Source organism: Musa acuminata, chromosome BXJ1-2 (assembly GCF_036884655.1).
Source record: "Musa acuminata AAA Group cultivar baxijiao chromosome BXJ1-2, Cavendish_Baxijiao_AAA, whole genome shotgun sequence".
NCBI lineage: Eukaryota > Viridiplantae > Streptophyta > Magnoliopsida > Zingiberales > Musaceae > Musa > Musa acuminata.
The window spans coordinates 27127139-27143209 of NC_088328.1; the positions used below are offsets into that span (position 1 = coordinate 27127139).

Consider the following 16071-nt stretch of genomic DNA (forward strand, 5'->3'; position numbering starts at 1 on the left):
GTCAAACCTCGGTCTCATCAATCTCTCACCGCTAACCTCCAACTCACGATGAGCTTCTCCTCCGCATATATGTATATATCACTCAGCCAAAAAACCCTGCGCGCTTGTGTGAGCACAAGCCCATGGATTCCTATGACGACGCGCTCTCCTTTTCGACCATGGCGCCTCAATCTCATGCAAGCAAGCTCGACGATGACTCCGCTTCCGGGAAACGCGCTCCAGCTGATCCAAGCTTTGCGTTCAGCCATGGCAGCGCTCCTCCGCCATCGCCAGCCGACCTCTTGTTCTCTAATGGGCAGCTCGTGCCGCACTTGTACGTGGCGGCTGAGGCCAGGAGGTCGCAGCTGCCGTCATCCAACGGTGACGGACGAAGAAGCAGTAGCGCGAGCGCAAGTGGGAGAAGCTGTCTGATAAAGGATGGCGACGCGAAGAACGCTGCAGTGACGCCAAAGCGGGTGTCGTTTCTGCTGAACGAGACAGGCAGGAAGAGTGCGAGCTCTGAAGGGAGCGCAGGCGTGAATCGTTGGCGGCAAGGGAGGAATGGAAGAGCGAGGAAGAAGACGACAGAGAAGCGGCAGCAAGTGAGGGTCTTCGGCTTCCTCGTATCAGCTTGTAGGGAGTGCCATGCTTTCCAGCCATCGAAGTATGTGGAATCTGGTAACAATCCTGGCAAGATTTTTGCTGCTTAGTGTTGGATTTCTAAGAAACAGAGATCAGAAGCGTTCGAGCTTCCATATAGATTAAGACATCAGTTTAAAGAGCTTGTGATGTCGGTGCTGATCGTTGTAAGAAGCTCTTTCCTGTTCCAAGATCAAGTAATACACAATCCTTTTTCCTATATTCCTTCTCTTTCCGATCATTGTTAGCTGCCTGAGAATTTCTTCACCTGTCGTGAAGAGGAAGAGGAGTCAGTGCAGTTAGTGAACTACTGATACTGGCTGAATCCATGCTCTCAGCAGTTCTTAAGTGGTTTTGTGGATCTCAACTTAAGCATGAGCAGTGATGTTTCTTTATGTGCTTCGAGATTCTCAAGGGCATACATAAACTGCAACAAACATTCGGAAGAAGTGGAAGAAACTTTAACCTATGCTAATGTGGAGATTTGCATGTGAAGTATCCAAGACCAAATCATTCATCACATTCAAAGAATTGCACAGAAATAATTGTTAGGGAGATTGTAGCATATAGCAAAGCTGGTTAAAAGATAACATCAGATGAAATGGAAAATTAGCAACAAAAAATTTTTTTGATTGGTTAAATTCGACAAAGAATTGCCAACCAAAACCAGCAGCTTGTCATTCCAACTATAAAGATTTTTGTGCATTTTTGCCAGGGGTTTCTAGTTGCTTTTCTCTGTTAACTCTGCAAGATGAAACTATATTAGCTTTGTTCACATTGAATGTGCATCCAACATTATTTCTCAGGATTATGCAATCTTTTAACTCAGAGAATTTCAGATTGCCAGATACTAACTCCAGCCTGAAACCTCTTGCCTGCAAGTAGGGCAGGAACCATGTTTTACAAGCCACAAATCAATGCAGACCACATGAAAAAGGTGTGTACAAATCGGCAATCTTCTTGCGTCTTCACCGTTGATGAAATCCTGTGAATATTCTTTGTATTAGACTTTGAAAAATGTAGGTAAGGCAGAACTTTATAAAATGAATGGCAAGAAGAAATGGAGATGTAAATGACATTAGGAATTTCCACCAAAATATTCTAAAAACATTTAACAATTAAGAATCTAAATGAAACATATCAGAGAAGTTCAGAAGGAAAAAATGGTTCCTTTGGTGAAATGTGTGGTTGTTAATTGTCTATGGCAATGCCTTTGGACAATTCACTCATGCCAGCAAGTAGGTTCTACTTAGTAGCAGAAAATAATGGTAGATACATGCATTTCCAACAGCAAGATGCAAGACAAGAGAGGGAACATATGTCAGTTTTTAGATCCAGATATGTCCTCATCAAATGTGTGTCTACTCCTCATCTTTACCTTCGACTTATTTTCTTCAAGTAGGAAAATTTTCAAACATTCATAGAGTTAAATGCAGATTCCTTATTAAAATATTTGTAACATGGAAATTAATCTTGATGAAAGAACCTGGAATCAGATTAGCTGGGGACCTCCTCAACTTCTTTGTTTCAAGTAGTAGTTTACACTGAAACATTCACAGAAGTCATATAGGGGGTGCAGATTTCTTGAAAATTTATAGCCATGGCACATTGCAATCAATATGAAGGTGTTTCGGTGAATGAATGTGTTGATAGTGTACTTCACAAACATACCTGCAGGCAGACGGCACAGCATATTGTCTTCCCACAAGAATCAATTGTCTCCTTAGGACTGATCTCAAACATGGGCAACTTTCTGATAACATTTGGTAATAGACCCTTGTCCTTGTTTACATCAAAGATATCTGAACTGTCTCTGTAGCTGGGTTCGGTTGCATTGATCTTAGATTAAGGATCTGCTATTAGTCGCTCCAATAATGTTTCTGTTGCTTGTGTTAAACTATAAAACTAAGAATTCCTATTTTTCTCAAAAGAATAAAAAGGTTAAGATAATACTTTCAATTAGTCTTTTTTGAGGAAAGGAGTATCAAGTACTTACTTGCCATTGGTATGCTTTGAGCAATGCTGGGCTGACCCATTCTCGAAATATCTTTCCATCAAGAAGGCTGTCAAAGATGTCTAGCTGCAATTATTTTTTGCGAGGAAAAATAAATTAGTCTATATTGATTGAAACCATTCATCTTTAGGTATCTCATTTTATCACTCTCTTGTTAGGTAGGAATGTTAGCTTAGAGACACATCTCCGATGATGCCATCAAGTGAATCACTCTACTACTAGAAATTTAGAGCAATATCTATAAATAAAAGCATTTTAAAAAAATAAGATAAAAAACACACAAGAAAAATCTTTAAGACCATTGGGATTTCCATTTCCTAATTGCAGTCTATTGCTCCCAAGACTCCAGAGAGTGGATCCCCATTTGATATTCTGCCCAAATTGTTCCATCTCTCTATTAAATTTCGATTAATGAGAACTACGATTTGAGATCAAAATATATATTCTTCTTTTTTTCAATGTGGTCTCCAATGTTATATATATATATATATGTGTGTGTGTGTGTGTGTGTGTGTATAGATATATGTATACATACATATGTATACATATGTATATACATATTTATGTATATACATATATATATATATATATATATATATATATATATATATATAGTATGTTTGTTTTTCCACTTAGATTTTCTAAATCAAGACACTGATAAGATTGAGATCAATCCTATTCACCATTAAACAAAATTCATGAGATCCAATTGCCATTTACTAGAACTTTGTGGTTCATTACATAACACCCATTGACCCAAGAAAAGCTCAACAACATCACATCTAGGCAATAAACATAAGCAGCCTCATTAATTACCTGGATGGCTTCATTATCCATTTATTGCTAATTGAAATACGACAGGGATTAGGATAGTTGATTGTTGATATAATTTGCCCGTCTATCACAATCAGTGATGGATTTAGACGAGAACTGCATCTGCTACGTGACATGTCCACCCAAAATTTTCGGTGACATGACATCAGTCCCTCAAAATTCTTGATCCAACTATAGTGTTTTCAGACTCAGCCATGACTTGGCCACTCCTCTTTCAAGAAAACATGCCATTGCTTTTGGGATATTTTCAACGAATTTCTACTTTAATTTTCCTTTCCAAAAGAGAATGAAACCACTATGCCAAGTACAAACATCAGTTTCTATCATATACTTCCTGTGAGAAGGTAGATGGAGATGTAGAATCAAAATTTTCAATCCAGTAAACACTTTGTGAGTCACTGCAGCTGGTACTTCAGGGTTTTATTTTAGTCATTTTTTGATCCTGACATGTGCCTCACCAGCTAATTTTCTTCTCTGTTGTATTAAGGAAACATAGTACTGCATATCTACTCAAAATCAGCTGGTGCCGAAGGGGTGGGAACAAATAAATCTTGTCGAGGAACAAAGGAAAATGAAGAGTTTTCTTGGAAAGTGTGTATGTTGAAACTTGAAACGGTTCTACATTTGAGACTTTGTGGAAATGGTGCTCAAGGATTTGCCGAATTCTCTCGGTAGAAACCTCCCCTTCTTTTATCAGAAGACTGTATTATCAAGATCTGGATCATGTTATGTTGTTCTTGAAAGGAAAAAGAGCTAGGCTATTGGATATATAGCAATATCAAGGGTGCTGTACTCTTGGAAACACCATGATATACTCGATGAGGAAATCTCTAATTATTGTATTTTCATTTATCTCTAACAAGTAATCCAGTTGCCTATACAAAAAGAAGGGAAAAGGGGGGAAAGATCTGTCGGAGCAAGCTAGAAAGTTTTTAGATCTGACCTTGGATAAAATCTCTCCCTGGAAGCAGGATTCCAAGACGTCCACTGAGACGATTGCGCCGGAAATTGCTCCAATCCCAGCACCTCGGAACAGGCCAGTCTCTGTAGTTTGGCCCTTGACTGCACCTGATATCAACCCAACCAAGGATCCACCTGCATGCAACTAGCAAGCTGTCGATGAACGGAAGAAAAACGAAAAAACAACAATTCTAGGATGAAGGAGCTGTTTGCATGAACTCAAGCTTTTTTTCCTACACTATTTATTTTGAGCTCTGATTAGTCTCCTTTATTCTCTTCTTTTGTTTTTACAGAAATTTTTCAAGAACTATTCTTTCATTTACATCTGCAAATAGACATGACTAATATTGTTTAACTGAGGAAAAAGAGAGTAAGATACAGATAATGAGGTCTTACACAAAGCAAAGGTGCAAGTAAGGACAGCGAAGGCTACTTTCCTCACAATTTTCACGCAGAGAAGCCAGTGTTCAAAACCGGAGTGCTTCCACCATAAACCCTCCATTGTGTGTGGTTTTAGACCTTCAAGACTGTGATTAGACGAAGCATTCACAGGGGAAGAATTTATAGAGACGAAGAAAGCAAACAAGGCCAAAATGGATCCATGGGAGGAGATGAGGCATTTAATATCTGACAGATACTGCATGTGCGAGAGGCGACATGTACATCCTATACCAAATACTGGCGTGGTTTCTTCTCGCAGTCTATCTATCAGGAGAGTAGATGAGCATTAGAAAACTTAAAAGACCAGGAGGCCAAAACGGTGGGCTGGCACCGAATCTGAATTGGTGTGCGAGATAAGACATTTTTTGAGGCAGATGTTGCCATATCAAGCGGCGCCTTCAATGCCGTTTGCAACGGTGGAAGGAGACTCGGCAGCTGCGGGCAGATGCAAGTACCAAGAATGGTTCTTGGAGAAGGCGGCAGTAAACTTCACAGGTACGCATGCTTCAAATGGTATCCTTCTACGTTGGTAGCGAGCCCACAATTATTTTTGGATGCCTCCGACGTAAATACCTGCACAGAGTTAGTTGAAGGGTAAGCGGCAGACTTGGCTGTTCTTGTATGAATTCACTTCTGCTGCAACCTTTGGGTCATAGAGGAAGAACCCAGTTAGTATTCTTCTACTTTGCTAAATGTTTCTGGACCTGGCAAGCAGCTACTTTTGTATCTATCTATGTACATCTTGTTCCCTTGATGAGATGGACCTTCCCTTAATTTACAATGGAGGAATCTAAAGCTGTATCCCCATACTTTTTCTTTCTTTATTACTGATAACTACAAATAATTTTGAGGCTTGCAACTTCTAGCAGCCCTAATCAAACTGTGTCTACTGCATGAACATGAAGCTCTTCATGTATTACAGATATGAGCCACCAGGAACCACTAGTCAAGGACGAAGAGCTCAATAACTATGTGCATCGATCTGTCCTTTGCCAGGTAGTAATCCAAGAAAGCTACACTTTTAGACAATAGATTCAGTGGATTTTGGCATCACTAAGCACCGAAAGAAGCTTCAGTGTATGCAATGGGGCAGAGGCATTCGCTTGGTGAACCTCTCTCACCATCACAAGAAAATAATTCCCCGGGGATATCACAGTAGAAAACTAATATTTTTGGGATCGTGCACATTCCGTGCACCACAGAGTTGACTTCAGCATCGTTTGTCACTCATGATTATGCCTTCCACTACAAACCCACAAAGCTTTGATACATCCGAAACGAATGAAAGAAGATGAGTGGCAGAAGAGGTGGAAGAGTCCTACCCGTATCTACCGCAGCCACAAAGAAGGGATCCAACATCAGGTGCATGGACAATGAGCTCAGGGAGGAGGAAGAAAGATAAATTCCTTTAAACAGCAGTATCCCTGCCTTCTCTCAATCACACTCGCATTTAGTAATAAAGAGTTCCACCTAAACTTCAATTCAATTTCAATCAAATCAAACAAAAATCAAGTCTAATTTCGAGCACAAAAATCATATTTAAATTAGCTCTAAATCTTAAAAGTATTAAGACTCTTTTAAATCGTAACCTAATTATGACTCTATCCCTATCTCATCTATATAAAAGGAGGCAAGCCCTATCTAAAACATTTTCATATCAATTCAATCTCAATCCTAGTAGGACTAGGATCATGATAATCCCTAACCAATTAGGACAACCTCCAATAGAAAACTCCTACGATTACAAGGAACTAAAGATAAGTTCTAATCATATTAGGTCTTTAGATGCCATCAATTCTATAAATCTAAGGATTTGTAGTCCCTATAAAGCCTCTTGAAAGTAATATAAGTGGTGCCTCCTCTTAAATTCTTAACTGAGAAGAAAAGAAAAAAAAGAGATAAAGCAAGTTCGATGGTCATTTTTCTTACTTGCAATGTAGAGGTCTTTTTTGAGTTACTATCAAATGCAACCAAATAGCAATTTTAATCAATCTTAGCCTATCAACTTATACCGAGCGCTAAAAGAAGAAGAATGTATACATCCATCGGTCAAACAAATAAAATGTCTCTTCCTTAAAAAAAGATGATCATAATATTGGTTCTTTTCCTATCAAACTTATTTATTATGGAACCATGAGTGTCTCATGCATGGGCACTCACCCATCATCCCATCTTCCTAATCTCGTTAAATGTGTATATAAATCATCCTTATTTGATCCAAGCACTATCAAATTGAGATTAATATTATTTTTTCTTCGACATTTGGCTCAACATTGAAAGCAAACAATTTGTCCTCCAAACTCCACACGGCCAAAGGACTTCTTCACTAACCACGTAAAGAATTCTCCTTTTCTTTTGTTCTTTTTTTTTAGAAAGAGGGATAAAAGTAGAAAAAAGAGTGCTACAGCATTTGGCCCGGTTCGGGTCGGTTCAATCTCAACCGAAGAAGCCGGTCTGGCTCCAGACTGTGTCGCGGACCCGGCTCATGTCCCGGCCTTTCAGTGTCCTCCCCACACCCTCCAACACCGAAGTGGCCATGCTCTTCCCCTGCGCCCGCGCTAGGTACTCATGCGGCGGAAGCCACTCCCCGTCCGCTTCCTCTGCCTCCTCCCGATCCGGCAAAGGCCCTTCCCAATCGGACCGGAGCGACCGCGACCAGGCCGGCACATCCACGGGCGCCGACGACAACGACGACACCCGGTGCCGCCCCCGCGACACCAGCTGGGAAGCCGCCGGCCCCCAGCATGCGTCCTCCAAGGCGAGCGAGAGGCCGCTGACTTGCCGGTCGTCCAATCGACGGGATCGGCCCCTCCGCCGGCCAGGATCACGCTCGTCTTCGTCGGCGGCGGCGTGGAAGGCGGGCCAAACATCATCCTCCGCGATGTCGGGGAGGTCGGAGGCGCCGCCACCCGGGTGGCCGCTCCCGCCTCCGCCGCAGAAATGGGCAGGCGCCGCAAAGAGCCGCTCCGCCCCATGCCTCCTCTCCTTGGTCATAACGGCCTCGCCCGTCCACCCGCCTCGACGAAGCGCACGTGGCGAGCGCAGACAGGCCCGACGGACGGTGAGGTACCGCCACATGGTCGCGAGAGAAGGTGGCGTCGTTATATATAGCGCAAGCCATCGGTTTCGCGCTCGTTTCATTTGAGGTTGGTTTCATTTCGCCGGCTGTTTGGTGGTTCCTACTCGGCGCCGGGACCCGCATCATTCCATCCTACGATAACGTCCAAACTGGTGCGCCTACATCCACGTGGGTACTTGGTGGGGTGGACCAACTAGTGGTCGGGCCGACGCTTATCCATCATTTACAATGCCTACAAAGGTTCTTAAGCTAATGTTTAAACTAAATCACCATATCATTCACCTATCATCTCTCATAATCACTAGTCAATTTTATAGTATATTGCATCATTCCATCCTATGATAACTTCCAAACTGGTGCGCCTACATCCACGTGGGTACTTGGGCGGGTGGACCAACTAGTGGTCGGGCCGACGCTTATCTTTCATTTACAATGCCTACAAAGGTTTTTAAGCTAATGTTTAAACTAAATCACCATATCATTCACTTATCATCTCTCATAATCACTAGTCAATTTTATAGTATATTGCATCATAACAAGAGATAGCCCACCTGCACACGTACACACACACACACACAAAAGAATCGTTATTGATCCGAGTTGTTTGCACCACCATGTGTGATCACCATTCAGAGTCTGATCAACAGTGATGCAATTGAAAAGAATAGGAAGGGACAAAATAAGCCACGACACAAATAGATAATGATGGTCACAATGTCTGGACAAGTTCCACATTACCCATGGATGACCAATCACGACAAAGTGACACGACCCAGTTAATTGAGTTAGCAGGGATGACACGAGGCAAATTGATGGATAATGAGACCTGATGGCATTCTATTGCACCATTGTGAACTAACGGATCCTGTTGGTAATTAGTGATTGGGTAATCTCTGAGATTAGTAGGTGTGTTAACATGGCAATCGGAACAAGAGGATTTTGGGTCAAGTGGGGCAGATTGGGCGGTGGAGAGGGAGGGGAGGGAGGAAGACCAAGACCCCAAGGCCCACCTAGCTTTGTCCTCTGTGAACTAAACTAAAGGCCTCGACTGCCACACGGCTCAATAACCCGTCCCATCTCATCACAGTAGCCTGTCCTCTTTCTCCACCCAATGTTCCACTGCACCCAAGCGCAGATCTAGCTCTCGATCTGAGATTGTAGCAGATCGAGTTACCCCAACCCTCTCTCTCCAATCGAGTGAAGAGTATTGCCATGCGCAAAACAGATCAGCTAAATGGCAAAATGGAGATGACATGTAAACCATGAAAGACCAAGTCATGGTTTTACGGATCCTACCATATGCAACTAGGGAGACAAACTTTATTAAGAAATTAAATTGGTATATAGTATATATAGGAGTCTAACTACCATCAGTTTCGCTAGATGAACAATGAAACAACTGCAAGAACACGAAAGCTTGGAGAATAAGTAAATATGAGCAGCGGTTGCATCATAATATATATCTGTAGAACCTGCAGAATCTACATGTATGGCATATGTTTTTTCACCATGCATTGGATGGAGGAACAGTGTTTAGTTGGTACCTTGATGCGAGCTAGTATAACAGCCTCTTTTTGGTGACAGTGACCATCATGGACTGAAGCACTCCACCAGTGAACTCTCAGCAGCTGCTGGTCCCCCAGATTGCCTCTTCCTGCCAATATACTTGAGGCGATCCTCTGTGGGTCACATTGCCCAACACCACTGGAAGCCCGCACGGGGGGCCCAGTCTAGGAACTGCCATCCTGAGCGGGCCCCACGTCACAGAAGCTGGCCGTCAGGGTTGGAGCCAAGCAGGACGATGCAGTGGAAGCAGGGCTTTGGACACAATTATTCTGATGACCATCATGGACTGAAGCACTCCACCAGTGAACTCTCAGCAGCTGCTGGTCCCCCAGATTGCCTCTTCCTGCCAATATACTTGAGGCGATCCTCTGTGGGTCACATTGCCCAACACCACTGGAAGCCCGCACGGGGGGCCCAGTCTAGGAACTGCCATCCTGAGCGGGCCCCACGTCACAGAAGCTGGCCGTCAGGGTTGGAGCCAAGCAGGACGATGCAGTGGAAGCAGGGCTTTGGACACAATTATTCTGATTCTGATTTCTGAAATCAGAATCTGACCTGCTTCTGGACACAATTATTCAAACTCACCCAAAGCCCAGCTCCTTAGGGCTTTGACTGGGGCATTAGTGTGTACAGATGAATGTGACTGAAGTATTGTCATATACTCATGAATGTATATTGGTGCTGGCATGTGGGACAAATGATTCGAAGTGGGACTATGGTGCATGACAAAGGCTCCAAATTTTTCTCATGACATGTTCTAAGAGAGGACTTGGAAGGGGAATGTATAAGTGAATAATTGGTACCCATTGCAGTACTTCCCATTGGTACCCATCGTTGTTGGGTGATCAGCGCATTGGAGTTAGTGAAATAATTGTGCCTAGGAGGGTGAGCCATCCATGAAATAATATAACTCCACATAAGATGAACTTTAATAGCAAGCAGGAGACTTGTCTTTGAACCTCAACAAAGTAACAAAAGCATGTCTTCAACAACTCATAATATGATGATATGTTTATTCTAATAACGTCACATGATCATGGCATTGAAGAGCAATTATAACAAAAAAAAAAAAAAGCAATCACTCACCTAGACCAAGTGACACGGAAGTGTCTAATTTACTATAATATGATATTTTTTTCGGCCAATAATGATGTCTTCTTTAACTCAACTCATTCAAATATGACAGTAACTCAACTCATTCAAATATGACAGCTTATCAGTATATTCCCTACAAGTTAAAACTGTTTCAAGGTACTTTTCTTCGTGACAAAGGAATACATTAAAAGAGTTGGGTAGTAGTTATAAACATGTCTTCATGATCAAAGAATACATTAAAGGAGTTGGTTAGTAGCTATAAACACTTAATTTTGAAATTTCTTATGCATGAAGGGTTGTTTCATGCACTAGTATTTATTTTGGTATTTAGGACTTATAAAGAACTTTAGAAAACTGATAATATCTTGGCAGAAGCTCTCTTGGAGAACTCCCTTAAACTTTGTATCTCTTGGATGCGTCCTTGAGTGGTGAGTCTTTTGATTTATGTTCTGTATCCTCGTTTATAATCCTTGGGGTGATGAATTTCTGTATCCCTTTGTGATTTTAACTTGGTGGTGAACTATTTTTCGATCTTCTTTAAGTTTTATTGTGAGTTCGTGCCTTTTCTATTCAAAACACTCATTCCAGCAAATACAATTGTACTGCGACTTTTCTTCAAGAGTTCGTTCTTTGTTTACTATGACATTTTCTATTTGAGAAACTATTGCATCGGTTTCCTTTCGAAATCCATTATGCATTTTACCCTCCCCGATATCACCAAGTAATAGTTATGTAACATTCCTCATATTTTTTAAATTTTATAAAAGCTTTTTTGTAATGTAGAGATCTAAATATAAATATTAGAAATATAATATGATTTATGAAAGATTCATATTATGTTAAAAAAAATGATGGACATGTGTCACTAGCTAACCTAAGGTTGGTGCTACCTAAGTTTATTCTATGGATGACACATAAGCCTCTTTCATGCATGCATGTCATCTTGTAATTCTTATATTAGCCAAATCAAATGCATTAAAGGAGAGAATGAAATATATGCTACGTTGACGTTTGAGCTTCTGTTTCATATTTATTCTTTGATATGTTCCAAAATGCCTCGTATGTCATTGATATGCTTCGAAATGTTTCATATGCTATTGATATACTTCGAAACATTTCATACACCATTGATATGCTCTGAAATATTTCATATGTCGTTGATATGCTCCGAAACAATTCATACGCCCTTAATATGCTCCGAAATGTTTTATATGTCGTTTATATGCTTCAAAACATTTTATACACCATTGATATGCTTCGAAATACTTCCTATCCCATTGATATACTCCGAAATGCTTCCTATGCCATTGATATGTTTCGAATATGCCATTGATATGTTTCGAATATGCCATTGATCTGATTCAAAATGTTTCATATGCTATTGATATACTCTGAAACATTTCTGATATGCTCTGAAATATTTCATATGTTGTTGATATACTCTAAAACATGTCATACGCCCTTGATATGCTTCGAAATGTTTCATGTCATTGATATGCTCTGAAACATTTCATACGCCCTTGATATACTCTGAAATGTTTCATATGTCAGTTGATATGCTCCAAAACATTTCATGTGCCCTTGAAATGCTTCGAAATGCTTCATGTGTCATTGATATGCTTTGTAACATTTCATATGTTATTGATATTCGAAATGCTCCTTATGTCAATGATATTCTCCAACTAATCTTACTCCCTTGTTATGAACAAAACATACTTCGAATGAAATGATATTGTAATTCTACATTCGTTGAGTGACTATCTATGAACTCTTGTATCACTGCCTTGTATTTGGTACCTTATTTGTTTGAAACTGTCCTCTTTCATCATGGATATGTTAGTCGCTTGCTGAGCTATATATGCCCACTCCGTTGCTATATAAATTTTTCAGGATAGCTTATCACTTGCTAAAATGTTTAAATTGAGCTGCGATAGTGGAAAGCTAGAAGAGTTTGGGCAAACTTCTAGTGGATAATATATTTTTGTTGTATAAGTACACTTGATGTTTAATAAAATGTTTGATAATAAATTTGAACTTATGAGTTTTCTAAAAGTTTAAAGAACCTCTCTTGTTTAGGATATTGGAGTGTTAAGTTTAATTTGTGTAATGATATGAATATGTGGTAAATATTGATTTTATGATTATATAGAATCTCACACTTGTGGATTTATGAGGTGGTTATTGTCTTTATGAGTTGATTTCAGATTTTTTGATTCATTGAGTGATGTGGTATATGAATTTAAACTACACTGATTTTATGAAATGTGGAATTATGGATGTGAATGACTTGAATGTTTTCTCAATGAATTATTGTTGAATTATAATATTATCGAATTGGTGTTTTTTTTATGGTTACTAATTAGAAGGGCACTCCTATTCTCTCAAACTTTCTTGTTAACTCAAAAAGGGTTTACTAAATAGATTACAAGAATGATGGAACCAAAAATCTGGTCATAAGAAATATAATACATGCAAAATGTCATTGAATCTGCTGGAAAATTGTCACCATTAAACACTCACCTTTGGCAATGTGACGACCAGCACGAACATGCCTCATGGCAGCATCTCTTTGTATATTATGGTACTGTAAGCACAAGCAGATCATACTAGTATCACAACAGTGATAAATAAATGACCACTCTAAGCTTGATAACTGCTCCAATTACACCTGAAAAGGAGTAATATATAATGAACACATAAATGATTAATATTTGATTAGCCAGAATGATAAAATTTTTACCACATTGAAAGAAGTATTAAATGGTTTTATTACATGTAAATATTATAAGACAATTTGAATCAGAAGCTGGACAAACAGGACCTGTCCAACTGCAAATTGTAGTGTCAGTTGTGAAACATATACCTTACGAGGTATTAGGCCATCAACCTGCCTAAACAAATGAATAATTTGGGTCCACCAGGGAATACCTAAAGTCATTGTCTAATTATCAAACCAATTCAATGAATTAATAGAATCAGCTATCATTTAAAAAGACAAATCACAGCATCAGTTGCATAGACTAGTGATTAATGTTAATTTACAGCTTCGTGAATTGCAGTGTAATTCTTGAATTGCTCAGTGATGCTCCACTTTCAAAATGTTATGAGTGACCAGAATATCTTCCCAAGTTCAGATGTAACATAGGCATCAATCTTGGACGATTGTGTTACATAATGGTTGCCTATGATACATAAGACACAAAGACTACACCTGACAAATCTTTATTGAATATTGCTAGATAGTGCATAACTGTTTTACTGCTTTGGCCAACATAAATAGGGATCATTAACTTGTGAGGAAGGTGAATCATTTCAAGAAAGTTTGGTCTGACAAAGCTACTAAATTTACCTTGAATTCCAACTATAAACATTTGTGCGAAAAATTGCAATTTCAGACCAAACAGCAAGGCACAAACCAAAGATTGCAAATGAATCATGAAATTTTCCTTTTGCAAATCAGATACATAATCGTCCATAGCATGATATCAGGAAGTATTATTAGTGATCCCACTATCAAAAACTTTTCGTATTACCCATGGTATCTGGAAAACCTAGTGGACAAACTGCAAGTAGAGGTGCAGAAGAGGAAACAAACGGAGCAATCACTAACAACTTAGGAGTTAATAGAAGATCAAATATAATTCACATAAAATCTAGGTCATTGCTTAAAGTTAAAGCACTCCGAAGATTCAATACAAAACTCTGCAAGTGAAAGTTTCTCATCAAATGTGAATCATAGGTCAGAATGCAGATTAAGGTTGCCAAGAAAATGTTAGTAGGTATGCTGACACAAATTCTCGACATGTAATTCTAGCAAGAAAAAAATATATGTTTGGGGTTTTTAGAACAAATAGGTGAATTTGTAGAAATCTGAGATAAGCTAGCAGGCTGTGCATATGCATTAAGAAGCAAATATAAAAAAGAAAAGGAAATTGATTGTGAATCACTTAATTAATCAAGGACTTTGAAGAAGTAGAGTATAACGTTGAAAAGCATGAACAGTCCTTTCCAACTACCTCCTTTGACAGTGTAGCTAAATATCTATCTCAGCACTTATGCTGCAGATGATGAAGCATAGACACCACTCGTAAAACCATTGATATCATTTACAGGGCAGGAGTATTTTGTGAGGTTAGACGGATGAAGTGAGCAAACTTCTTGAAGATAATTGGCACTCTTGATCGCCAAGAATCTGCTGGATATCCAATAGCCAATAATTTGCATGAGCAAAGCCCATACAGAGTATCCATGCTTCACTTGCTTGATTGCCCTAATAGCTCAATCTCCCCGAGCGAATCGATCGCCACGAGAACATCGAAATCCGCAAGATATCAGCACCAAACCAACAATCATCCTCGCAATGCCATCAAAACTTTCGACACTAAACCCAGAAACCGAGGATACAAGAAAAATAGGCGAGCAAACAGACGATTCTTAAACGGAGAACAAGAAGCAGAGTTCACAAAGAAAGAAAAGGAACTCGACTCACAGAGGAGGAAGAGAAGGCCGTCGAGTAACCCTCGCTCTGCGTTTCCCTTTCCCTTCCTCGAAAAGAGAGAGAGAGAGAGAGAGAGAGAGAGAGAGAGAGAGAGAGAGCTGCTTCCACCAGGAAATCGTTACAACAAACTACCTAACATGAACGACGTCATATTTGTGATGATTTCGTTATATTACATAATTACCCTGAACCTGTATTTTACTCATAAAAAATATAAAAATTGTTGGGAAGGATGAGTGGCTTACGGTTGACCGAACAGTAAAAACTGGAAGTAATAGAAAATTACAAATTTACCTCTGTTGACTATGGTTGATCATAGTTGATCAGTCAACTTTCTCTTGTTCTCCGCGGCCGCTGCAATGAGCACAGTGACCGGCCTGCGACAGAGATCCGACCGGACGTCGGAGACGAGGACGAGAAGCTTTGGTCGGATTTGGGTAGAGTAGTGTTCTTCTCCTCTCTTCTTCTCCCTCACGACTTCACCCTCACCCCTTTGCTGCCCTCTTCTTCCGCACCCTTTCTCTACGTCTTTTCCCATGTGTTTCTGCCGTTCCCCAAAGGTCCATAGAAGCGAGGAACTCTTTCACCCTATCTCACTTCTTCTCCTCAAAGCTCCGTTTATAGGAGCGAGGGAACGAGGGCTCGCTTCCCGCGTGGGCGGCTGCGGCATGAAACACCTGCGTGCGGCGGTGCGCGAGGGCAGCAGGCATGCCGGGGGGGTTGTGCGGCAGTGAGCGACGCCTCGCCTGAGGGGGCCACGATGGGGCCCGCACAATGGGATGTTGACGGCCAACATCCCTAATTTACTTCAATTTGAGTCAATTTCTACAAAAATAATAATAAATAAATTATTTCTTAAACTTATCGAATCCCATAAACTGACGGACTCGATTCTCCATCACATTTCGTGTAAGATTAAATTGCAGTATCATACCATCAATTTGGGTATCCATGGGATCAAGAAAT

The 16071-nt window shown here is 40.3% G+C and overlaps 2 protein-coding genes across 7 annotated transcripts; both read right to left on the reverse strand.

Moving 5' to 3' along the window:
• Nucleotides 1–1271: 1271 nt before the first annotated feature.
• On the reverse strand, nucleotides 1272–15852 carry LOC135606415 (NEP1-interacting protein 1-like). 6 transcript variants are annotated; one of them, XM_065097451.1, is made up of 8 exons: nucleotides 15400–15852; nucleotides 13128–13275; nucleotides 9491–10389; nucleotides 4823–5440; nucleotides 4410–4561; nucleotides 2615–2698; nucleotides 2290–2457; nucleotides 1272–1603 (listed from the first exon to the last, which is right to left on the reverse strand). In XM_065097451.1, exons 4-8 carry the CDS (start codon nucleotides 5067–5069, stop codon nucleotides 1469–1471), a joined length of 786 nt encoding a protein of 261 aa, XP_064953523.1. In that variant the 5' UTR covers nucleotides 5070–5440; nucleotides 9491–10389; nucleotides 13128–13275; nucleotides 15400–15852; the 3' UTR covers nucleotides 1272–1468. The 6 variants fall into 6 exon arrangements, with proteins under 6 accessions (XP_064953523.1, XP_064953516.1, XP_064953512.1 ...); XM_065097444.1 differs by having other exon boundaries at nucleotides 9491–10471; XM_065097463.1 differs by lacking the exons at nucleotides 13128–13275; nucleotides 15400–15852 and adding an exon at nucleotides 2105–2162 and having other exon boundaries at nucleotides 1473–1603; nucleotides 9491–10643.
• Nucleotides 7304–7945, reverse strand: LOC135611965 (protein S40-5-like). The gene has a single exon (XM_065107640.1). It carries the CDS (start codon nucleotides 7943–7945, stop codon nucleotides 7304–7306), a length of 642 nt encoding a protein of 213 aa, XP_064963712.1.
• Nucleotides 15853–16071: the final 219 nt, after the last annotated feature.

Bases quoted from the DNA above. Each gene is read 5' to 3' on its own strand.
- LOC135606415 (XM_065097451.1), bottom strand. From the start codon at position 5,069: ATGCAGTATCTGTCAGATATTAAATGCCTCATCTCCTCCCATGGATCC. The intron at 2,699-4,409 runs GTCAGATCTAAA...AAATAATTGCAG, and splicing joins AGGGAGAGATTTTATCCAAG to CTAGACATCTTTGACAGCCT. The intron at 2,458-2,614 runs GTAAGTACTTGA...CCTTAATCTAAG, and splicing joins TCAAAGCATACCAATGGCAA to ATCAATGCAACCGAACCCAG.
- LOC135611965 (XM_065107640.1), bottom strand. From the start codon at position 7,945: ATGTGGCGGTACCTCACCGTCCGTCGGGCCTGTCTGCGCTCGCCACGT.